Raw genomic sequence first — 25,104 nt, 5'->3', positions numbered from 1 at the left:
GCCCAATTAGTCGGCGAGAGCTGAGGCAAGTGTGTGTGTGTGCTAGTGTGTGTGTGTGTGGGGGATATACGTTCATCCTTGTGTCAGAGAGAGCAAGAGCGAGACAGAGTGAGCGAGGAGCCCAAACCTATTTTAAATCCTTCATTGATTCCCACTGAAACTCCACCACAACAGAAAGTTAAGTGGGAGAAACTCTACCGTGGCCTCATTAAAACCGTCAAGCTCCCGGAAACAATGGAGGCCCAGACACACAGCCTCTCTGTACAAATGCAGTGTGCACTTAAACGCCCCCCCCCCCCCCCCCCCCCACACACACACACAAATGTACAACTTCTGCCGACAACTTCATTTTTTGGGAATCAATCTCGGGACAAAAGTTGCCGGTTGGAACGCGCGTCGCCCTTGTTCCGAGATCCATCTCGCGCTGTCATTATTGTCATTGTTTCGATACGAGTGGCGGGATGATGGATCCTCAAGTTAGCGTGTGAGCACAGATGGATTTTTGTAGGCAACAAAACATAACAAATGTTATGTTTTGTTGGTGATAACATTTGAGTGATGGCGCAGGGACGAGGCAGTAAAAAGCGGCTTTGTCAATCCCGACGGCCAGCTGGAGCGGCAGGCACCTTCATGAGGGGAGTCTGAGCCCGTGGGTTCCTCCAGGAAGATTCGCCGGAGGGAACTGGGGTGAAAAGTACTGTCGGCACATGTCAGCAAATTGACATGCTTACAGTTGGGTGAAGTTTGGTGACAAAGTGTTCTGTGAGAGGATTCAGAGAAATCATTCATCTACTTAAACATACAATTTGTCACTTCGGCCACAAGGGGGTCCCTCCGTCAAAACAAGAAGAAAAGAGCTACTTTGTTAAAGTCTTGAAGAAGCGACAGATCATGGGAGTTGATGAAAGTCTCCCTGACGCGAATCAGATTCATTTATATCAGTTTTATCCACGTCACCCGATGTTATAGCAGAGATGGAAAAGGCGACCAAACTGGATTTCTGTGGGTAGATTGCAAAAAGTCCACAAGTTAATAAACAAACATAAGTCTAGTTACCTTTAGACATTTTATTGAAGAATTGTTTCATATTGTATCTGAGAAGAATTAACGTGGAGCCAAGCACAGAGGAGCTTGAAGAGTTCTAAATGGATTCTGAAAGGAAGCTCATTGTCATTACAGCGGCATCTTCCCAACATCTGCCGCCCTGATGTTCCTGACACACTGTATAGAGAGCAACAGCTTCTGGTGACGATGATGGTGGCGATAACAAATTACACCGAACACGTTAACACACGGAAACACACACTGACGCACACATTCAAAACCCTCAGTTTGTCTCAACTCCGAATGAATCAGATACCAAAACTTGCAGGAGCGCTCTCTTGGCGGGCTGCGCTACACAAGGCTGTTTGCAGGAGAAAACAACAACTCGATCCTGAGCCGAGCCTCCCACACAAGAAACATGGTACGACCGCTTGACCTCTCACCAAAGAGTGACAGCGAGCTCGCCTCGTTCAATCTCTCAAGGCTACATCTGAGCTGGACTTCACATGCGTCTGGATTGACATTCTCGCCAGTTATCATGAGCTCCTGCGTGATACATCCGAACATGACCTGATTTTAAAAGCCTCTTGACACGTCTGGCCTGACTCCTTTCTATAATACCGGTGGGAACGTTTTTTTATTTTTATTTTTTAAACAAATCTGAACTCTCGAGTAAACAGTCAAATCATATTTAATAAATGCTTTAAACGTCTTTTCAAGCTCAACTTGTATGGGTAAAAGGCTTAATTTTCTCCACAGACATACCTTATTATATGAAAGCCAATTTAACGGTTGAAAAATAACCTCCATTACCCGAAAAACCATTAGGCTACTCATTCAAAACGATGATTTCAATCCATTCAAAGCCACAAGAATTCAGTGATGGCGCCCACTTCATCTTACGAGGCTGTTATAATTGGACCCGATGTGACGGCAACAATGTCAGTTCCGTTGCCAGGTGACAACAAAACCCAGCAGTCGACCATATGGCAGCTGTACGCGCGGCGGAGGTGTCGGCCAAGTCACCGAGGTTGATGCTGTGGAGGCGCGTCGGAGGCACAGCGGCGGCGGCACAGTGTGGACTCGCCCCTGTGTGTGAAATCCTAGTGGTCTTATATAATCTGCTTATCTGCCCTCTCTCACACACCGTTTCCTACCGGCCTCAAAATAACAGGGGGAAGGCGGCAAAAGGTTGTATTGGTGGGTGTCAATGACAGGAAGGGAATCTGAATGAGATCATTAAAAGGGCAACTCGATCTAGAGAGAGTTTGGGATTTAGTGACTGAAAATAAAAGGTTCCTGTCAATCTGAGTAGAAGGACATTTGCTCAGGGCTCCATCACACTGATCTTATGCGTATACATGTACATGTGCAAAAAAACAATATCCATAACAATTAAATTTTCATCAATCTATAACATAAAATATGAGAAACATTCAGTATATATCGAAATAATGTTCAATGTGCAAACACAGTGAAGAGGTAATGCATTATTGATCGACCTCAGGTATGTTTTTTTTAGCTTTGACAACTGTGCTCAAAACAACTAAACCAACTGGGATCTTGTTGATTTACTATTATAAAATTCAAAATGTTATACTTTTGCTTTTCCTATATTTGTCATATGTGAAAGTTCTCTAAATTTTGCTGTGTCACTGTGGGTTGTTTAAAAATCTCTGGCAGTAGAGACTTGGAGGAAATAACTGTCGAATTAATCAATAAGGAAAACAGTATCCACATTTAATAATAAAAAATATCCCTCTATTTCCTTAGAGAAATGTTTCGCAAACAGAGTAATGAATAGTTTATTGTCATTTTCTAACCAAAAGGCAAAACAACATTGACTAAGCAAACACACACACACACGAGCCCAGAGCCAGGAAGCAACAGTTCCCATCTTCAGATGTCTTTTCACTGCAAGTCTCACAGGTGCCAAGAACTCATCACACAAACACAAATGCACACACACACACACACACTGATATTCAAATTCAAATGGGGTGTACAATAGAGTCCCCGCACTCGCCTCAGGGTGTGTTGTCTCCTCTGGAGCCAACATGGCTGCACCAATCGCACTCCAAACCCCAGTTTCTTAGCAGCAACTGCAGATGATTGCATTTGACAGCATGTAATTATCTGTCATTAGGAAACAGATGTCAGAGCCCAGGGTCTGGGGTGGGATAATTGTAGATGCTATGCCCTTTGTGTACGTATGTCGAGAAATAACACTCCTGAATGGAATTAAATGTATTTATACCAACAGGGATTTGGCTAATGAGCGAACCTGGTGCTTCCTAATGGCTTTCTGATTAGTCAGGAAACGTTTAAGTTGGGTTCTTTTTTTTTTTTTACGGCAGTGAAAACAAATGATGACAGACAGGGACTGAGATGTTGTATAGCAGCGGCTCTGGATTCATTTCCCACTGGAAACTAAACCTGAGGTAACAAATGCTCCTTTAAATGGAAAGGGCTGGGATCCCACCATCCATCTTTATCTGCTGCCGCGGCGTAATGATGCCGAAAGAGAAATGGGATAAAGACAAAGATTTAAGAAAGACGGCGGAATAAGAGTGTGCTAAGATCGATTAGAGACGCAGCATTTTTAAATCCCCCGGAATTCTCCTCAGGCACGAATCCATCAGCTACGGTGAATTCTGATGCTTTTTTTTTTCTTCTTGCTGCCGAAGAGAGGGAAGGCTTGATCTGTAAAGACTCGTCACACATCAAGGACAGGACACGGTGAACCTCCACCAACTGAGAGGGGATGAGAGAGAGTGAGTGGCGGTGTGTGTGTGTGTGTACATACCCAATCAGTCCGTCTTTGTCACACTAACACACACACACGCTCGTGGATTAACACTAAAACACACGGCCACATGTCAATACATCACTCACGCCACTGAGAGGGACTCCTCTATATGCAGTTATTCACACCGGCACAGCCCCGTCACTTCGGGAAGATTTCAAAGTCATAAAAAAAGGATTTTAATGGATGCGAACACCTAATGGGTTTTATGGCACGACCGACGTTGGCTTTTATTTCAGCGGACCGGACAATAAATGCTACAACGGCAGCTTTTAATTGTTATCCAACTGCTCATTCAATATTGATTCTCTGGGAGTATTACAACCCCCCCCCCCCCCCCCCCCCCCAACACAAACTACCTCCTTATTTCTACAGCGGTGTTAAATTAATGGAGTCACACCCCAGAATGTAAAGCTCTGCTCAAGGGGTTTCACAGCACCAAGTTGTAGCGATGCATTAAAAAAGTGAAACATTGAAGAGATGGACGAGGGGAAGAGAACTTCTCTGAATGGCCACCAAAGACGCATTGCTTGAAAAATAAAACTGTGTTTACTTCTGATGAATGTTCTCCAGCAATTTCCACCTGCTGCCACTGGATGGCACTGTGTCAGCTCAGGCTTCATGACCAGTTGAGTTTTATTCTTCTGATTTAATAGGGTTTGGAGGAAGAATAAAGATTCCAGTTGGTGTGCACCACTTGAAACCTGTGCATGATTTGCTTGTGTGTGTATGTGTGTGTAGGGAGGAGAAGTGTGTGTTTTGATGTGACAGTATTGTGTGTGATTAGATGTGCTAGTCTGTTTTTTTTAAATCACTGCCTGGTGAAATGCATATGGTCGTTTCCGAGTCCCGCCCACGCCTCTGCCAGACTCCATCCTGTTTACACCCTGCTTCTTGCCCATGATGCTGTGTGTCTGCGTGTGCATGATCGTGCATGTGTGTACGTGTGTGTGTGCGCAAGGGATAGGGAGGTTGTATGTGTTTATCTAAGAGAACAAAAGAGAGAGTGTTAAAAAAGATGTGCGATGGGAAGGTGCAAAGATAAATTATGTAAATTATGTGTGTGTGTGTGTGTGTGTGTGTGTGTGTGTGTGTGTGTGTCTGTGTCTGTGTGTGTCCACATGCTTACAACAGCAGGTATGAATGGGATCCATAATACAGGATCTTCCCTTGGAGAGTGAGCCTGATGAGAAAATAAAGAGAACTCCATCGACCCTGTACAGAACATAATGGATGACTTACTTAATTACTGTTACCGAGGATTGACTTGATTCATTCCTATTATTTCAAAATGACTTTTTCACACAGAAAGACAATAATAGATTTGTTTTATGGATATTAAACTTGGGATGCAATCCCTGTTGGGCCAGGGTCTACATGTGTTTGCACCAGTTACTCTGGGTCCCACAGTCCAAATATGTGCAGATTGGGGTTGGATGCATTCTGACTTTAAATTGACAGTAGGTTTATCTGTCAGCTCTTTGATAGACTGTGGACTCTGCATTGGCTCCAGCGACCTTTAAAGTTGTATATAATAATGTTTGGATGGATGATGCCTAGGAAAACTTGATTCAGTTTCTTGGATTTGTTGAATTGTTTGAAACTGCATTTCAAAGTTCTTTCTTAAAATGAAATATTATCCAATGATAAAAATTGTCAGACGCCACAGACTATAGCGAGCCTCCTCGATCTCCTCTGAATCTCACACCAGTAGAATTGGCTCACAGTAGTTTTTCTTGGGAATAAGACCTGTTTCGCCGAAAAGATTTGTGGCGAGTCACAGTGGGGAAAAGCACAAGTGTGTTGATCTAAATTTGTGATGGCTGACTTCCATTTTGTTGCATGATTTTAGGGTCCTGGTGCTGAGTACACCGGCTTAGTGGGACAGAAATGGAGGGAATAGGATGGAGCCATGATTAATCTCTAAATTTAATAAAATCAATCATCTCGATTAAAGGGATAAATGTATTTTCTATTGTACAGTGCAGGAACTTTAAATCTGCTCGACTTAAAGAAATGCTAAAGAGTAAAACCAGGGCAGATATAGGAACATTAGTGTGATGTTCATTAGGGGTTACCTGTGCTTAACATAGTAGTGAGCAGGTGTAAGTCTTTATATTTGCAACAGATGCTCATTCTGTGAATCAAAGTGTGTGCAAATTCACACATTTATTGCTTACATGCACATTTATTTCTGTGTGTGTGCGTGTGTGTGTGTGCGTGTGTGTACTGGCCCGTCCCAGTGTGGTGCAGACCAATTAAAACAGGGGAGATTGATGACCAGGGGCTCTGAGTAGCAGCAGCAGCAGTAGTAGAGCTAGCAGACAGCTGCTTCCTGCAGACAACAGGAAATGAGATGGCCTTGTTTAGCTGACGCTGCCAACACCAGCACCATGGAGTCTCAAAGACAAATCACCAGCGCACTGCTGCTACCGGCCTACTCCTCCATCTTCCTACAGCGGGCTCTCCACCCTCCATCTCTTTATCTCCCTCTAATTCCAACCGAGACTATCTCTCTCATTAGTCTTTTTCTCCGGGAGCAATGCAGTCAAGGTATATTAAGGGAATACGGTGTAGATGCTCCGTACAGATGTGCACAGATAGATGCTACCTCTATTCTATGTTGTTCTAAACTGCCACATAAAGCCTTTACTCGTCGGTTACTGGGTATTTAGGGCATTTGAGTCAAATCATATAATTTAGAAAGTGATATTCCTGTTTCTTTTTGTATTAAAAGCAGCTATGTGTGTGTTATGTAATTGCTGTGAAAGCATCAAAGAAGCCAATCAACAGAGAAGCCATTGGGACCTGGTAACTATCATATATTTTAAAGAGGTGCACAAATATGGAGCCCTCAAGTCTGGAAGTAAAGGGAAGTATAGGAAACCAATCATGTCATCATCTCAATCAAATTGTGTATGTTACTATTATTGTTAGAGTCAAATGAAGCTCAGTGACAGCATGCCGCTGAATAACAGCTTACTGCTGAATCATTGCCTGCTGCCCATTTTCAAAATAACACTTGTGTGCATATCCGGCGCTCTGAGAATCTCTCACTCCAATGAAACTTACTTTCAAAGACACACAGTTTCCCTGGCAAGGTGCCTTAGGCAAGGAAATCATAGCAGCGGGGTTACAAACCTGTCCACCGCTGGTTCATTCCCATTCACAACAAAGCCTCCAAATTTCCAGTAGCCCGGATCTTTTATATTTCTGAAGGTTTGTCACTAAAAGAATGAATTTATATTGTATAATGGCCTGTCTCTGCTGTCAACTGAATGGTAAGTACTGAGCTTTCTGGAATTATAATGGACTCCCATCTTAACAGGGAGAGTCTGTAATGGGTGGTGAAGATCAGTTATTATGACACAAAGAAGTGGGAGTATAAAATTGTGGAGACAATTATTTCCAGCATTATACAAAAGTCTGAATTTCCATTGATGTTATATGATCTTAGGTTCAGACTATTATATCAATATCCTCTTCCGCTTTAATCACAAGAAACTTTTGTGTCGACCTCCTGCCACTTTTAAAAGCAGGTGATTTGTGTATTTTTTTCAGGTGAGCGGAGGAGGGCTGTGAGCAGCGAGGGGAGGTTCAGCTCTCTCACACGCTGCATTGAGCCATTAAGAGCACAGAGAGAAGACGATGCCTCAATGTCACAATGGGAGGCAACCGGGCCTAAATTACTGCTTTTGTCACCATTGTACAATGTGAGTCAATACAGATAAAGAGGCAGGTGACAGTGCTGTTCATGGTTGGTCCCATAGTGTCTCTGTGTGTGTGTGTGTGTGTGTGTGTGTGTGTGTGTGTCTCTGTGTCGTCTGAGTGTGTGTGTGTGTGTGTGTGGGTCTCTGGTCCCCTCAAGCTCTTATTTTCTTAATCACAGGCACGCATTAGACAGACGGGCAGGTGCAGACACAAACTGTATCTGGTCTGATTGTGCTCTGCTCAGCGCTGAAGTATTTAAGCGTTCATATAAAACAAGTCTGATTAATAAGCTGTGCTCTAAGTGGCCTCCCACAGGTGACATTTACAGGAACAGGGGGAAGGGCGCTGCTCTATTAAAGTAAGCCAGGATATAAAAAAAACAAAGCTGATTGAGGAGACGCCAACAATTACAAACTGTGACTCGTATTTATTATACCTAAACAGTATCTACGGGTTATTTGAGAGCAAAATTACTGTAGGGTTTCTTCTTATCGTAAAAATGACCTTATAATCTGGACCTTACAAAATCGATGGCATACACAATGAGAAACCAGAGGCAGTAAAAAGGGCAAAATAAACACTTACTGTACGTCAGCACTGAGCACATACAAAAGGACTTTATGTACAGACACGCCTTGATTCATATTTGCTGGCTATATGGTGAAAGTCATCGCAAAACAAACTCACGTTGCAAAGTGGTAAGAGAGCGGAAGATACAGCTTGGGAGACGAAACTGATTGAATGTTGTGTCTGTCTTTCATCATCACTGACACAGCCATATACACACAGCCATATACACACACACACACACATACGCACCGACACACACGCACATTATGTTCTTGTCTAATCACAGTTGATGGAGACGATACAGACTTCAGACCGAAGGACACTCGTGCTTTTTAGTGAATGACTCAGCACGACCGAAATGGCAACTATCCCCAGGAGAGTTAAGTGCGAAGGCGCTTTTCAATTTGCCTGAAAAGTACTGAGAAAAACACTTAACCTGCACACAACACACACACACAAATAGGGCTGGCAGCAAAGATGGACGTGAGGAGTCCATTTTGGCCCCATAGGGAAAAAAGTAAATAGAAAGTTGCCCTGAAGAAAGTCGGCAAGTTGAGGTCAAACGGATTGTTCTGTGGGAAATGGCATTGGGCGAGGAAGCCATTGTGTTGATTTATACATAAATATATAAGAACAATTTTGCTCCAACGGAAAACTAGTTTTCATCTTCCGACTTCCATTCGGGTTTGTGTCTGTTATTTATTTGCCTCAAACCTCCCAGCACAGTGTACTCCCGGTGCACAGTATCACGGACGGCCAAAGGTTGATGCATTCCCTCAAACAGGTTGCTGTGTGAGCCGTGTCACATCACATTCTCCTCTGATTAAAAAAACACTTTATATTTATCACTTCTTCTCCTCACTTTACCCCCCCCCTCCATTTCCCGCCCTCCATTTCACTCCCCTTTTCTCTCTGCCGTCTCTTATCCCCTGCAACGCTTCAGACTCTTTCCTCATCTTTCCCTCTCACCCTCTTTCCCCCCTAATTCCCCCGGCCTCTCTCTATTTTTACCACTCCATTGCCGTTATCTCTCCGTGGCACCGTTTCAATACACCTCCTCCCCTCTTTGCCATACTTTTCCGCCATCCCTCTTTTCTCTCTCTCTCTCTCTCTCTCTTACCCCTTCCATTCCATTTAGACCTTTATGTTAGCATAGGACTTTCCATCCTGTGGCGTCCAGGTAGTAAATTGAAATGGTTCTGGGGGCTCCATTGAAGCCTGATTGAATTTAAAAAGAGAAAGTGCCATAAAGAGAACTAGTGTTGAGAGGTCGGTAATACACTGAAGGGCTCCCCAAGCTATGACAGTGTTGACGGGGGGGGGGGCCTGAAGAAGGAATGGCAGGGAGAGAGGTAAGGAAGAGAGGAGTGAGGACAAAGTGAAGGTGGAAGGAAGCAGTAACAGGGAACAAAAAGAGAGCCAGAGGATTGAAGGAGGGCAAAATGATTGAAAAGGCATAAAAATCTTAATCGGCGGGAGAACCAGACAGAAACACAGAAAGGAGTCGTGCACCCTTGATGGTGACACCTCGCAGGGACGCCTCCATCACGGTTTGCATGGCCTGGAGGGAGCGAGGCGACAGGTCCCATATTGGAGACGGCCAACAAAATGCAATTCCAGGAAGTCAGCTCTAGGGCTGTGTGTCTGTCATACCTACAGCTCTGATAATACTCCCACACATCACATTACACTGCTGAAATAGCCACCTCTCAGCATATAAGGCAGACAGAAAACGAAGGTGGGCACTCGCCACACCACTACACACACACAAACACACAAAGACAGACACACACAGCCCCTTCTGTATATGTTACTGCCATGGGAAATATGATGTTAGGGGTTAAATTATTCATTGATCCTTTCATAGCCTGTCCGAGCCTGCTTGTAGTAGTGTCATGTCTTAGTCCGTTTGTGTGTGTGTGGTTGTGTGTGTGTGTGTTTGTGTGTGTCCACTTGAAAGGGCTCTCAGGGAAGAGAGACAACCTTGAGTCGGCACTGACCTTTAACTTAGTGCATTTCACTTTTTACAAAGTGACAGGGGTGTGTGTGTGGGTGATGTGTTTCCATGCAAGAAGCCATGTTGGTAAATAGTGGTTCCGTCTATTAAAGATTTCAGCACTCAGGATGACCACAGACAGAAGATAGAAAGGAGGAGGTGGAGGAGGAGGAGGAGGAGGAGGAAGAGGAGGAGGAGGAGGAGGAGGAGGAGAGGATGCAAGCAAATTTCCTGCGAGTGAATTTCTCAGAACAGCCGAGTGCTCAGAGTTCAGACTAGATAACTGCCAGAGCTTTAAATTCACTAACGAGATAATTAACTGCAACACTGATAAACACACATGAAAAAGGTCAGAACAAAACAGACTTCTTTATTTATTAAAGCGGCTGATAAAAGGATAAAATGTCATCTATTGTATTAAATTAATTTGATTAAATCTAAAAAGCACGAGTGCATGTGTTGTCTGTAATGAAAGCCGGAGCTGATGGGATTTGCAGTGTTGTGAATTATTTTTGAATTGATTTGATAAATGCAGGGTGAGCTCATACAGGAAAGTTACAGTATGCTGTGCGGGGGTGTTCTCTGATAGACCTACTTATGTCCACTATGAATACGAAGGGCCCACCATTTTATTAGTGAGAAATCTTGAAAATAGCGATCTACGAAAACTAATTTGCATTTGTCACTTCCCCACTCACCACAGATAGATCCATGAACAGGTCAAGAAAAACTATACCTGGTCAAAACTTCTAGTTTCAAGAGAAGCTGCTATCAGTATTTAAGATTGAATAACTAATAATAGAGTGAAGCAGGTAACTATATATGGTGAACATCAAAAAACGCAGGCTTACTACATAGAGAGGGACATTTATCTTAATAAAACACAGTTTTATGTCTGGTAGAGGCTTTATCAGATGATTATCTGTATTAATATATATGAATACCAGAGAGTGAATGAAGAAAATTCCTTTCAACACAAACACATTACATGATGTTTCTCCGATTCCTTGTTCAGTTTTACATTCATTATTAAACTAACAGTTGTAGTCTGAGGTTCCAGTAATTACAGGAATATTTCATATTCTCACAAGGAGACCAGGGCCAGCAGTAAATGAGCCAGTGAGCGTGGGAGGGAGAGCGGGAAAGAGGCAAGTCGGAGGAACGAGGGGAGAAGAAGAGGCAAGAAAAGAGGATTATGGATGAGGAGTCGTAATAATCAGTGCACGGCCTGCAGCTATAGACAGAGCAGACAGACAGAGAGATAAACAAGAGAGACATCAAATGAAGAGATGGGAGAGAAAGATGGATGCGACCAGTGTTTAAGAACAGCCGGGCCGAAGTTCTGTGGAAGATGAAGAGATGACCCGCAGTGACAACCTATGCACGACTCTGTATTTCAAAGTCATCTGAATAAAAGGGTTGGCTTGGAGAATTTGTAGTGATATTGTTGTTTCTTTAGTTTAACAACTTAGAAATACTGAAGGTTAAACATCTTTGAGAGTGGTGCACGCTGCACTACTTACACAGTGCCGACAATTAGAGACATGTGGATAACATAAATGGCGACCGGGTACGGTTTCTAAACAAGAACAAATTCACGTAAGCTCCCTTCACTTGCCATAAATCACCTACCACCCGCTGTTGATGTGAGTCCTTGTAACATAACAGAAACCAACACCTTTGTCTGTCTGATCTCCCGCTAGTTATGTGAGTATAAACCCAAACAAGAATGGCACTTACACGCACTTAAATGCAATCAAGCCACACAAAGCTGCACACACTAATATACGTCAGCTCACGGCTCTGATTTACCTGGGAAGTTGGTGGAACTGTCAACAAAAAACAATTATAATTAGCACCAACATTCAATGTTTTTTTTTCTGTTTTTTTGGCCTGTGTCCCATCCTTCTATCACGTGTCAAGGTAATTCGTAGTTTTTGTGTTACACTGCCGACAAACTGACAAGCTGACAAACCAAACAATCATCCAACAAAGAAACTAGAGCTGTCAGTACAGCGCATACCTCTGCCAAGGCCAAACACCAGGACCAGATGTGTATTTGTATATGCACCATATCACACAAACACAAACACTTTCATATATGAGACTCATATATGTGCCTAATTTCAAATTCAAACTTTTTCCTGGGACTTCAACGAAAACGTCCAAATTGCTCTATCTCACAATATTAAAGAAAGTGATTCCTGGATCTGCCCCCTTGTCCAGGATTGTTTCTCGGCCGGTTTGTTGAAATCCGTTCTGTTGGTTTGGCCTGACTCTGCCGACAATTGAACAAACAACCCAATGTACAAGGGGGGGGGGGGCACATAACCTCCCTGGCAGAGGCAATGACGAGGCTGCTACGAGTGACCCTAAGCTGCCTCTCTCCGTTCTATTATCTATATCAACGTAAAGTCAGTTTCGAGGTGAGCCGCAGCGTCTTTATCCACACTCCAAAGTACGAATGAGGCAGCTGGTGGCGTTATCGGCTCTTCCTTGGATCAACTAGACCCGGTGGACTTGCTCTTAACAGTTTTGTTCGTTTCCACCATATTTGTCTATTTCCCTGCGCCAGCCTCCGTCCTGGAATGCTCTCATTACCTTGGTGCAGTTGCCAAGGGAGCCAGTTTGATTCAATACTTCTGTTTCCCATCCCTCCAATCTCATTTACACTTGACACCTGACATTTGCATAATGGCCTCGCTCCATCTCCTATCTAGTGAAATACAGGGTGGGGGGGTTGTTAGAGTATATGTGTGTGTGTATATGTGCGTGAAGGGCGTGAGTGTTTGGCTTGTGCTTATGACTGTGTGGTTGTCATGAGTACATATGCCTATCTGTGTGTGTGTGTGCGTGTGTGTGTGTGTGTGTGTGTGTGTGTGTGTATGTGTGTGTATGTGCTTGCAGGGGTTAAACGACTTCCTTCTTAATCTAGCTCATTAAGCCTGCAGAGAGCGCCGAGTGCACCACGTTGGCTGATTTGGGACAATTTGCGGAACCGCTGGCAGGAACACGTCCGTGTGGATGCTAATCAGGGATGTTGTGACCCCAATCAGTCAGAGACAGATATTAGGGTGTCAGGGAAATTGAAGACGAACATGAGTCTTCTTCTTCTTCTTCTGTTTTTTAACAATTTAAGCAGCGAAGGTTGAGATGGTGGGCTATGAAAATGGCACTCTGTCCGAGCCGTGGAGTCCTGCATCAGACCCTGCTCGGCCCCATTCATCACGAGAGGCTGGTAGAAATCTCATTCAGTACAACACTGTGCTGTGAGATGTGTGAGCTTTTCCTGATCGGGGAAGGTGCGGCGGCAGAAGACTCTCGTGTCAACAAACCAGTGAATCGTTAAAACTGACTGAACGTTGTAGCAGGTTGGCATTGACCCTGCAGATCTGTGTGTGCGTGTTCATTTGAACAAGACTTCACACACAGATTACTTCATCAAATTCATGTAAATAACTTGTGACACCTTGTTTATTTACTTGTTACACCTTTTAACCCCTGACACTAGGTTGTTGCTCATACCAAGATGAGTTCTTAATTAGATGAAGATCCTGTTTAAACAGCTATGCACATCAAATCCTTTTCAAGACAAAAACAACTATTGCAATGGCCAAAAACCAATATATTACATAAATAGACTAATAAACTTCATATCAGAATAGAAAGAAGAGGAAGTTGATGTTCAGCTACTACTACTGCTGCTTCAGAATGTGATGTCAACAACACACATCTGTTGTGGATATTGATTCCACGATATAAAAGTTTGAAAGATATAACCGTGTGAATTAATCGCCTGTACACATTCTATAATTGTGTCATTAGGTGCATTACTGACAAACAAACACAAACATGAAGTCACTGGACTCGTGAATAAAAAGCATTGGACAGATGCAAAGCATACCTACAACCCAAAACCTGCAGATCCACACACATGCACAGAATCGTGCTCCTCGTGAAATTATTCTTCTCTGCATACCTCTGCTCACATTTTAGAAACAATCTCCCTTTCTCATAATATACCAATTTGTCACATGTGCTGTGCCTGGAATATTTATCACGATATCTTTATGTAGCGCCACCCACCAAAAAAGAGAAAGAAAGAAAAATAATATAATCCTCCCCCACATCCCTTCCAGCCAGAGAGCTGGTGGAGCTAGAGCAGAGTGAAACATTGTACTTAGCAAATTGCATTTGAAACCAGGGGGGAATAAATACTACAGATAAAGACTGCTCTAATGTGCTCAAATCCATTAGAAATCTCATATTCACACATAGCAGAAATCACATTACAAGATGCCCCTAATGTCATTTCACAGGGTTTTTCCACCAGCATTTGCTGCCAAGATGAGACGCTAACATCAAACATAATGGATTTTTTGCCTTTTCCTTTCACCCCCCTACCTCCCTTATGTTGTTTATTCCCTTCCACCAGTCTGCTCCGTCCTATTCTGGTTGAAATTCCCTCCGAGTCTTCATTGTTGTTGTGGATGCAAGTTCTATTTCGGTCAGGTTGTAATGAATTTAGCCAAACTGTTCCAGAGAAGAGACCACTTACAGGTAGAGGGGGGAGGGGGGGCTAGGTGGTGGATGTGTTTACACTCTCGCAGCTCATCAGCTCCGGAGGGGAAAGCTCGGCAGTTTACTGTCGTTGCACTTTATTGCAAAAGGGTTTCCATCTCTTGACTTCCCGCGTTTCACTTGTTTCGTGACAAACAGGAGAGCAGAAGGAGCGAGAAACCAAATGTACTTCCTGCTGAGGCGGGGAACTATTAAAAAGGAACGAAATCAGCATGTGCATCAGTTCTTTGGGCTGATATCCCTCACAGACATATTGGTATCTGTGCTTATGTTTGTAGATATGTGCCGATCTATGTGGGAGATGTTTCACTGCCTAATATCGGTGTCAGCATGGGCCTGCTAAAATATAAACATAACCAAAACATATCCGGTGATTCCAAATGCTGGATAGATATACAAGAGGAGAGGAGAGGATGAACTCGGTAAGCCTGTTTGGTTTTTCCACTGGTTGCACTTTCAATAGATCCATCATGACTCCAGAAAAGCCGGGGATCTTATAAAAAAAGAAGATAAAGAATGCTGTGTATTTCAATGCTGAGTTTTTTCACAGCTTGGGAATTCGAAGTAATGTTATAACCGCAAGAGTTAAACACCCTGAAAAATATCTAAGTCTATTGAGGCTCAAAATGTTTTGGTTTACAACAAAATGATCCTTTAAAACCACAGGAAGATGAGCCAGAGGCAAAATTACCCAACGGGAACAAATCGAAGACATGAGCAGCAAATAAAGTCTCGTCCAAAGAGATTTTACATCTCCTCACATCGGGATACGAGACAAATGTGGATGCTCGTGAATGCAAATTAGTTGCAAAGTGATATTTACAAGAAATTTTCACAGAAAAACATGAATCATTACCTAGTTAACATTTACACCTTGATGTTATCCACATATTCCCCCACATAGAGGACGAACACGGTCCAACTCCAATAATTAGCTGTGAAACGCCGTCTCTAGGAACTGCCTGGAGTCTCTTTAGCTGCTGTCGGATCAGATCCTGCAGCGAGTTGAGACCATCTATCTTTGACAATAATTAACCATAAAGAAAGATGGACTAACTTATGTAACCACCAATTAGGGGATCACAAAAAATCCTTTCAGAGGGAGCTGGAGATTTTTAATGAGGTTTAATGACTTGTTATTTGGTCGGTGGGGTTTGTTTAGAGAGGTACGCAGAGCAGATGTGTTTAAAAAAACAAACTCCCCAAACGTTCCCCCTCATCTGTACAGCTCCGGTACACACTGCATATTGTCGTATACGATAATAACAGAGTGCGGGTGGATGTGTGTGTGTGTGTTTTAATCTGTGCAGCGTACACATGTATGCTTATCCAGAACTTCCCTCCACAATCAAGCGACCCCTCCGCCTCCACACAAACACCCGCCCGCACACACACACACACACATTTGGATCCACGAGGCTACTTCAGAAGCCCAGCCCCAGACAGGGTGAGCGGATCAATCAATTACTTCTCTGCTCCAGCAATCAAACAAGGTTATTATCAGGCAGCGGCTCGCCGACCTGGAAAGGCCTGGCCAATCAAAGGCTGCTGTGATGTGGGGGCCGGCGCTCGCTCATGTGACAGTAACACAGAGTGGCAGCTCATGTTGTCAGGGGATTGAAGGATGGAGAGACGAGAGACTGACGACTGAGGCTGAATTCAAAGAGAGAAAACAGAGGGAAGTGTGAGGGACAGGAACAAGAGAATATCCATAAATCACCCGTCTCCGGTTCTCCGTCTTCACCTTGACAGTATTCTCAGAAGGGCAGCAGCAGATAAGAAACACGGAATACACTTCTTTTTAAATACGCTACAGCATTTCTTTGCCGAAATTCTGTTTTTAGTGGGTCTTTAAACTATCCTCTTTAAGCGGCTGATAACGTCCTGGGACGAATGCAGGAAATGAGAGAAGGAAAGGAGACAAATAACCAAGTGAGGGATGTGGCAGAAAGCAACACACGGTGAAAAGAAATCCCATCATTGTGGTTTAGTGATTCTCCTCTTGGCAGAGGCTCCCGCTGGCATTCATTCGATGAGCATTAAGGGCATTCTGTCTTCTCACTCCTTTCCTTTCATAGCAACAGGTCTGGAGAGCCACGTTGGACTTAATTAAATTATCGAACATTAAAAAGAAAATAAAGGTGGAGGCCGTCATTTCATTAAACAGTGCAGCGGGGACGACACAAACACAGAGCTGCAACTCCCCTGAGAATACAGATCTCGCTCAAAAAGCAGCCAATCAGAGCCAATCAGGACCTGGGGGGGGGGGGGGGGGGCGACAACATTGATAGGGACAGCATGACTGTGGGAACATCTGTGTGATAATGACCAGGGTCATCTGGACGAGCTTCAAAGGCCTGTGACCGCCTGTGCGCGCCTGTGTGTGTGTGTGTGTGTGTGTGTGTGTGTGTGTGTGTGTGTGTGTGTGTGTGTGTGTCTCTGAGGTAATGGTCGTCTTTGTGTCACCACACCGGTCCTGCCTCTAATCTGACCGGGCAACAATTCCAAGTATCCACTCTCTCTCTTTCCCCCACGCAGACCTCAAACCTCAGGGACCTCCAAAGCCCACTTCATAAGAAGTCCACTGCCGGGCGTTCAGACCAACGAGACGCCCTTAAGCTCCCACTGACGACTGTCTGCTTCACATAAGTCTGCTGGACAGGTTGCCCTGGGAACCCAGTCGGATTCCATTATGGGATGGATAAACACAATCAAAGAGTTTATCCACCTTCTATAGCCGGAGAAAAGACCCCCGCATTGATGTATCTAATCTGCTGCACAATATCTGCTGTGTGTGTGTGTGTGTGTGTGTGTGTGTGTGTGTGTGTGTGTGCACGCATGTCCTTTAAGACAGGAGGAGATTGAAAACTCTGCAGCGAACTAGAAAGTGGCTGAAGTTGCACTTTTGGGAGGCGATAAAAGCAGCAGTGTTATTTACAACATGATGTGTGTTGTGTGTGTGTTGTCGTGTGGGGGAGGGCATCAGAGAGATAAAAGAATGAAGACGGGGGGGGGGGGGGGGGTGCTGGTGCTGCAGCAGTCGTGGTGACAGGTACCAGCACCAGACAGAGTCACAGCATCGCTCCTTCCACACACAACCTCTCTCTGTCGGTCTTCTGCTGCTCTCCTTCCCCGTGCATATGCATTTCTGTTCCTCGGCGGTCACGTTATTTTGTTTAGGTGTGGTTAGAGCTTTCCATACATTAGCATTATTTATTATAAAGCAGGAATGCATAGATATAGCTTTACCTATAAACAGGGATATATTGAGCATGCAAAGAACAACACAGATACACTTGTCACGTTTCATCGTCTGCTTATACTTGAAATTCACTGGTTTGTTGCTTTTTGGATAAAGTCTTTCCTTTAGAATTGAGAAAATGAGGGCGCTGTAATGTCATTATGTAAAAACGACCAGTATAATGAAAGTCCTCTTCCTTCAAAAAGTATGTGGGAGATTTGTTCCGGCTGATGATGTTGGTATGTCTCTGAAAACCTTGCAGGACGCACACACGCCACCCAAGGACTCAGCAACAAGAAATCTTCAGCTGTATTGGCTTTTATCAAATCTCCTTCTCTAGCTCTTTTTCAAATACACACTGGTTACACACCGGTGTTCAATCTCTCTTTTCATTTCCTCCCCATGTACAGTTCATGGTAGACGTATGAACAGTGAACACATGTGCATATAAATAACTGGAATTCAAAGCAAGCTAAGATGCCACCAAGCATGCAAACCGTTCTGTTGCTCTGCATTTTCCTTCTTCCTCTCAAGTCTTCTTATCTCCTTCTATTATCATTCCACCTGTCTGTTTGTTCCCGTTTATTTATCATCCTTTCCCCTTTGTGTTTTCCATTCATTGCCTCCCATCTGCTATCCTCTCTGTTGTTGGTTTCTTTATCTCTCTTCCTCCTTCTGACCTTTCCAGTGTAAAATCACCTCTTCCCCTTATACCCAACTATGCTTCCAGTTTTTAATGGGTGTGGGTGAGAAAGAGAGACAGGCAGGATGCTATTTACTAAGGGAAATCCCCCCCCGAAAGAGTGAGAAAAGATTAGAAAAGAGAGCCAGGGCTGGCAGAGCAAAGCAGTCTGTGCCTGTATGTGTGAGGAAGACTTAAGACAAGACGTCCATGCTGCATTTTAATAGCCTCTGTGCAGGAACCTCTTTGAGGTTGACTTCAGATTTACTGTCGAAGCAAAACTGTTTTATTCAATAGTAATTATGAAGCTGCTGCCTGACTAAACAGAGGTTAGGGTTCAGCCACAAATTATTTTTGCCATTTTCAGTTCTGCCGCAGAGAGAATTGATGTATTTGAAAAGAAAGGGTCATGTGAGGGTAAAACTCAATGGGCACCTCCAGTCCCCAGAAATAATATCAACAGTTGCTCTTTAACATCCCAGACAAATCTTCTCGTCGAGGTGTATTTGAGAAAGATACTTGATCTTCTGCTTAACTTGATCTTGTTCACGCTGCCCAACAAACTGCAGAGTGTTAAATTATATGATTGCTGGATTTATATAGCTGCTCTTTTCCATTATGCAAGAAAAAGCAGATCAACACTGAACAGTGTCGCATTAGTTTGCAAGAGGACTTTTTCTGTTTGTCTTAAATACTAATTTAATGATGCTATGATAATAACTATCTACATAAATGGCTTGATTAATGGTTTTGTAGCTTTCATGGTTTGCTGATGAGGATGACATTTAATTGAAGCTTGATATTTTAGTTATAAAACATAAAAAATATGAAAAACACAATAAAACCAAGGGCATGTGTCTTCACAGGTAAAGTCTCCATGAGTTCACACACAGTCGATATCATCTATTTTGGCAGAGTGATGTCTTCTTCAAGAATTTCAGTAGGAAATGTGAAAAAAATCTAAAAAAATCCTTCTCCTTGAATATCTACTTTGAGAATTCAACAGTGAACCTCTCGGCTAAATTATTTGAGGAACCTCAAAAATAACTGTTTAAAACTTTCTTCTTTTTTTTTTTTAAAAGGTACTCGATTTCAGCTCCAGCTCTTTCTATCCCTGTGTGCACTGCTCAGGAGAGGAGTTAATGAGAGTGTGAAATTAGTGCAGAGTCGTGGTGTGTGTCGTCTTTACCACGGGCTACACTGGTGGGAGGTAGAGCCCCTCTGTCCTCCTCTGCTCTCTAACGGCTCCTTATTCTTTTCATCACTTGTTCAGTCGTCCTTCCCTCTCTTCTCGCCCTGGGCACTCTCTGTCAATCTCCGACACGCTGACTCACTTCTCTACCTTGAACTTTTTCACTCTGCCACAGAAACTTACAAGAAGAACCAACGTCAAGTATCTGCACATCAACATGAGTTCATTTAATGAGATAATTCTGTATGGGCACATGGAGAGATCTATAGAACACCCACCAGTCGGACATTAGCTGAGGATCATTAGGATAACTCTGTTTCCTTGAAGTTTCAGTACACAAATGCAAAGACAGACATGAGCTCACTTACATCAGTTTAAGTGAAATTTTGATTAAACACAGAAAACCGTTTTGTTAGATAAAACCAAAACACGCCCACAGGTAATTTAAAGTTCAGACCAGAAATATATTTGAACTGGTAATTACAAAAAAAACCTAGATAAAGCCAAAAATGAATTCAATTATAATAGAAAATAGCTGAGCACAAGCCTGTTAGTATTACACTAAGCCTTTTAGCAAGCAAATCAGTGAAGGAAAAATTGGTTTATTAGAATCTCTGTCCAAATCTTGCCCTGACAGCAGGATTTCCAGTTTGACCTTTTACCTAAAGCTCCAGCTATTTGGCAAACAAAGCGAAGGGAAATGTCTAATTATTAAGAGGATCTTGCTAAACTACTTATTGATTGAACTCTGATCCAAGCAATTTGACTGAATGATTCATATCAAGGAGGAAAAATGTCGGCTTTTCTAAACCAAAGGTTTGGCGATGACCATTCAGGACTTTAAACGGGAAGAAGAAAAATATGACTTTGAGCATTCTAATCAGATCATCGTTGAATCCAAGTGAACGTTTGCACCAAATATGAAGAAATCCCACAAGGCTTCAAGAAAATTGGGTGGACTGCATTTAGGTTCTTAATAAACAGCGATTATTTAAAGTGAACTGCCTGTGTAGAAGTGAATGAAGCCAAGCATGCAAACCACTCAGGCAGCTGAAAATTCAACAGGCATGGCCACTCCGGGTCATCCTGAGGATGGCGAACAGGGAGGAGATTAGGGACCTGCTGAAGCTTTTCAAAATGCCAACCTCATCTGGAGCAAGGGGTGTAAATATCACCCAAATGTCAGCGGGAGACCCCACAAGTCAAACTAAATTGGCTGCTACATGCACAAACACTCCCCTATGTCTGCCTCGCATTTGCGTGTGCATGTTTAAACACATACACTCTGCACCCATGACACCTCTGACTGCAGTATGACAAAGGGAAAGGGCCTCCATCACAATTTAAATCATGTAAGAGGTAGGATCATAACTATTAGATGTAGTTACTGTATTTACAACATGAGACAAGTCTAACCCACACTAGTCCCCTTTTGTAGCATTTATCCAGGTCTAGGTTGTGGTGGCAGCAGGAAAACCAAGGTTGTCCAGATGTCCTGCTCCCCGGCCACCTCCTCCAGCACTTCCTGGGGGAGCCCGAGGCCATCCAAGACCAGGTGGGATACATTATCCCTCCAGCAGAATCTGGATCAGATATGTGCAATTCTGTTCACTCTCTTTGGCTGCTATTAGAAATTCTGCCCCAGCACAGAGTCGTGTGCAGTACGACCATCTGTGTGTGTGTGTGTGTGTGTGTAAAGAGCAGAGTGCATGCACATTATGCACCCGCCTATGGCACGCTACTACCTGACCAGGTTTTTATTGGAGAAAGCTGGGTTGTGTATCTGCAGTTCACGGGTAAAAGTATATTCATATAAATTCAGGGGTACGGGCTCGAGGAAAACATGAACAAAGCTCAAGAGGGCAGCAGGTGAGAAGTCAAGTTTGTTTTCTGAATAAATGTTTAACATGTAGCTCAGCTTGAATGAAGCCCAGTCAGCCACAAAGATTTGTTGTATAATAAAAGCCTATGACACCACCTTTAAGCACTTAAGATCCACTCGGATAACTGTTACTACAGCAAACTAACTAAAACTACAAAAAGATTTTTAGTGGCTTTGCAAAAAGTGCAGGAAATGTGTTTTTTTCATCCAAGAACACATCTCAGACACCAAAAGGGGGGTTGGCAGGTTATGTTGCATGACATATGTTAACAGATCCGGGCAGCTTGTGTTGCATTGGAGATGATTGGAGGTGATGGGTCAAGTCCAGTTCAGAGCTTTGCAGGTGCAGGTTTAGCAAAAATAGACCTGTGCAGGACTCTGCTGTATATCAGTATATGGAAGTGTTGGATAAGAAAAGAAAAAGCTCTGTGTAAATCCAGATATTTACCCGTCGAGACCAACCTGGGTGCCCAGATGGGCACAAGTTCATTTGCTATGTAAGAATGTGGGCGATGGATGGGAAAAGGACAACTCAAAGGTCTGAAACTAGCAGAGACACTTGGGTCATGCTTGGCGCCACTTTAGATTAGGACCTTGGCAATCCTGGACAGCTAATATCATGAAGGTCATTATCCCCAGGTTCATTTAACTGTGGATATAGAAAGAGTTGCTCTTCCTAATTGGAAGCGAATAACAAGCAACATCATCTGAACTACTCGTAGAGTGCTTCATATAACATAAGATGAAATGGTGAGGACTTTGTGTTGCCGGGGGCACAATTGCAATGTTAAGAACACTTTGATATGGGAGGAGGAATACAAATATATAACACAACATGTAAAAAACATTTGCAAACAAACATTAGGACCCTGTTGTCTCATATGCCGACACGTTGCCACACAGACACACACACCAGTGACTTCCTGTGCCGCAAACCCCCCGACTGCTTTCGTCATTAAAGCTGCCATGAGTTGCTTGGCTGGCGGCAGGAGGTGTAGTGATCCATCAGCGGCGTGCCAGAGCTCTGCCATTAGAAAACCATCTGCAAGCAACAGCGCTCCATTGGCACTGGAAGTCTTGAGAGGGCAGGTTGGAGGGAGGCAGAGGAGGAGAGTGCCCCAGTGTGCGAGGCAGTTGGGTGTGATTGATATGAACCATTACAGACAACATAGCAGAGGTAGGCAGAGAGCTAGTCACCGTTTTATTTTTGGTCATTTGTTCAGACAAAAGCTTGGCGAGGCCCACGGTTAACACAGGCTGAGCATCAACACGTGTGAGAGTGTGTGTGTGTGTGTGTTTGTGCGTCAGCTAGAGAACGAGAGACTGAGAGAAAAGCCAAAACATTAGCGACGGGACATAAACACACAGTCAGCCGTCTGCAAAGGAAGACAGCAACACATGCATAAACACATGCATGCACTCCAACACACACACACAAACCACACAGCCCTTACTCCCACTGAAACCAGTCATTTGCTTTCAAACAGCATCAATCTATCAAACAAAAGGTGAAATGACACATGACAATACCGCTCAGTTTGGCGGGGACGTGAGGGGGAGCCAAAGTGGATGTGACAGATGAAGAGCAATCTAGCTTGAGTGCAAACTAACTTAATCGACTGTGATTCCATATTACTTAGTCGTCCGTAACGTTAGGTGGAAGTAAACTTAACCAAAATGTAAAAGTCCATCTGTTTTGGTCTGTGTTGATATTTGTATTTGTGTGTTTAGAGATTAAAAAAGTTGTAGATGATGTCATTTATAAAAGACAAAATACAGGTGTTACGTAGGTCTTTGCGTATCGGCCGACATAGAGTACTAATCTGATACCAGTGCATTTAAAGATAAATAAAAACTCATATAACATATTTTAACAGCTATATGCTACAAACCCTGTGTGGAAGTGATGATTCCAATCTGTTTAACCCTTTAAAGGATTACACTCTTTAAAAAACAAACACATACAGAAGATCGATGCAAGAGAATGTGTTTAACCATCTAGTTTGACAGTCATCACCTCTGTTCACCAGCCAATCATATGGAATTTTAAGCGACAAACAAAGTGTTTGCCAGAAGGGAATTCTAATCCTACTTCCATGCATTGAAATATCCCCCGTCATGTTAAAAAGTGTAGGCCGAGGACCACAGTGTGGAAATGGGAAACATCTCTGTTTAATGGATCCTAGAGGGCAATGTATCACTGCACAGCGGCCAATTCAATTAAACTGCTTCAGTATTAGATTTACACTACTCTACTGGGACCACAGCGCTGTATAGAAAACGACCATACAGAACATTAACAAAGACAACCTTCCAGAATACTCAAATTTAATGGGAAATAAAAGCACGGGCGGCAGTCAATCCCCATTCCTGGATGGTATCAAGAAAAAATGTTTGGAAACCGAGAGTACAGTATATTACATCACGTTTGATTTATTGTTTCCCACTAAAAATTAAAAAGTTTGAAATCGATGGATAGTCACTAAGAGGCTCTGTAATGGGATTAGTTTACATTACTGGTATTGAGTCATGTCCCTGGCTTTACATGTATTGTGGCCTGGCTTACCCTGTCTGACAGACCACCGAGACACTGGAGACCCTTTAACGTATAGTGTACATATAGTAAAACTAATTGAATCCAACTGAATCCAGTAGAAAGAGCATGTTTTGTTGTTTGTGAACTGGTTTGTGTTAATTAGATTACTTCAAATTGGAAAGCAGAAGACTGTACTGGGATTACGGCTTCAGAAAACAGCCCTGAAAATGTTTCTGTCCAGAGCGGGAAACCCTAAAGTGTAATTATGACATATTTGTACTCCACTTATGGCACTTCCGCATTTACTCATACTCAACTGAGAATAAAGGGCCTCATTTCAGTTGGGACTATTAACTGAGCTTTTTGCTGCTCTGTGTTGCTGATCACATATCACACGCCTCTGAGGAAGTCTGGTCTGAGGTGTTGAGTGTTATCATTCAGCGCTGTACCTGAGAAGAGGCTGGAAGATCACAGTGATGTTCCTCGCTCCTGGCTTGCACACGAACTTCATCTCTCCCCCCTCGATCAAGTTGTCATCGGCTCCACCTAGAAACAGAGGAAACAGGACGTGACTCTATGTGTGTGCTGCTTGGGGGGACCGACTTTTCAACTGGACCGACCCAGACTCCTAACGAGACGCCACGTCCTGCTCCATGGACGTCTCCTCGCTCCTCGCTGACACCTTCGGCTGTTATAAACACATCAACTTGCCACCACTAGATCTAAATTCATCCCGCGTGCACACAATCATCCGAACCCCCTGCATCGCTGCGTGGGTAAACCCCACAGCTAACAGGGCTGATCAGAAAATCATTGTCATGTACTGGAAAGAAATTGGGGGAGAGGGAGGGCTGCAGACGGGG

At 43.4% G+C, this 25,104-nt stretch overlaps 1 protein-coding gene across 1 annotated transcript in view; it reads right to left on the bottom strand.

Annotated features, from left to right (window-relative positions):
• exoc4 (exocyst complex component 4) overlaps positions 1 to 25,104 on the bottom strand; it is a 106,303-nt gene that overhangs the window by 39,700 nt on the left and 41,499 nt on the right. The window contains exon 11 of the mRNA XM_062382910.1: positions 24,691 to 24,787. Within this exon, the coding sequence (XP_062238894.1) occupies positions 24,691 to 24,787 (97 nt within the window). The remainder of the gene's footprint in view (positions 1 to 24,690; positions 24,788 to 25,104) is intronic.

This window comes from Platichthys flesus, chromosome 23, assembly GCF_949316205.1.
Source record: "Platichthys flesus chromosome 23, fPlaFle2.1, whole genome shotgun sequence".
Taxonomy (NCBI): Eukaryota; Metazoa; Chordata; class Actinopteri; order Pleuronectiformes; family Pleuronectidae; genus Platichthys; species Platichthys flesus.
The sequence above is the reverse complement of the archived record's forward strand: the minus strand, read 5'-3'. Positions and strand labels throughout refer to the sequence as shown.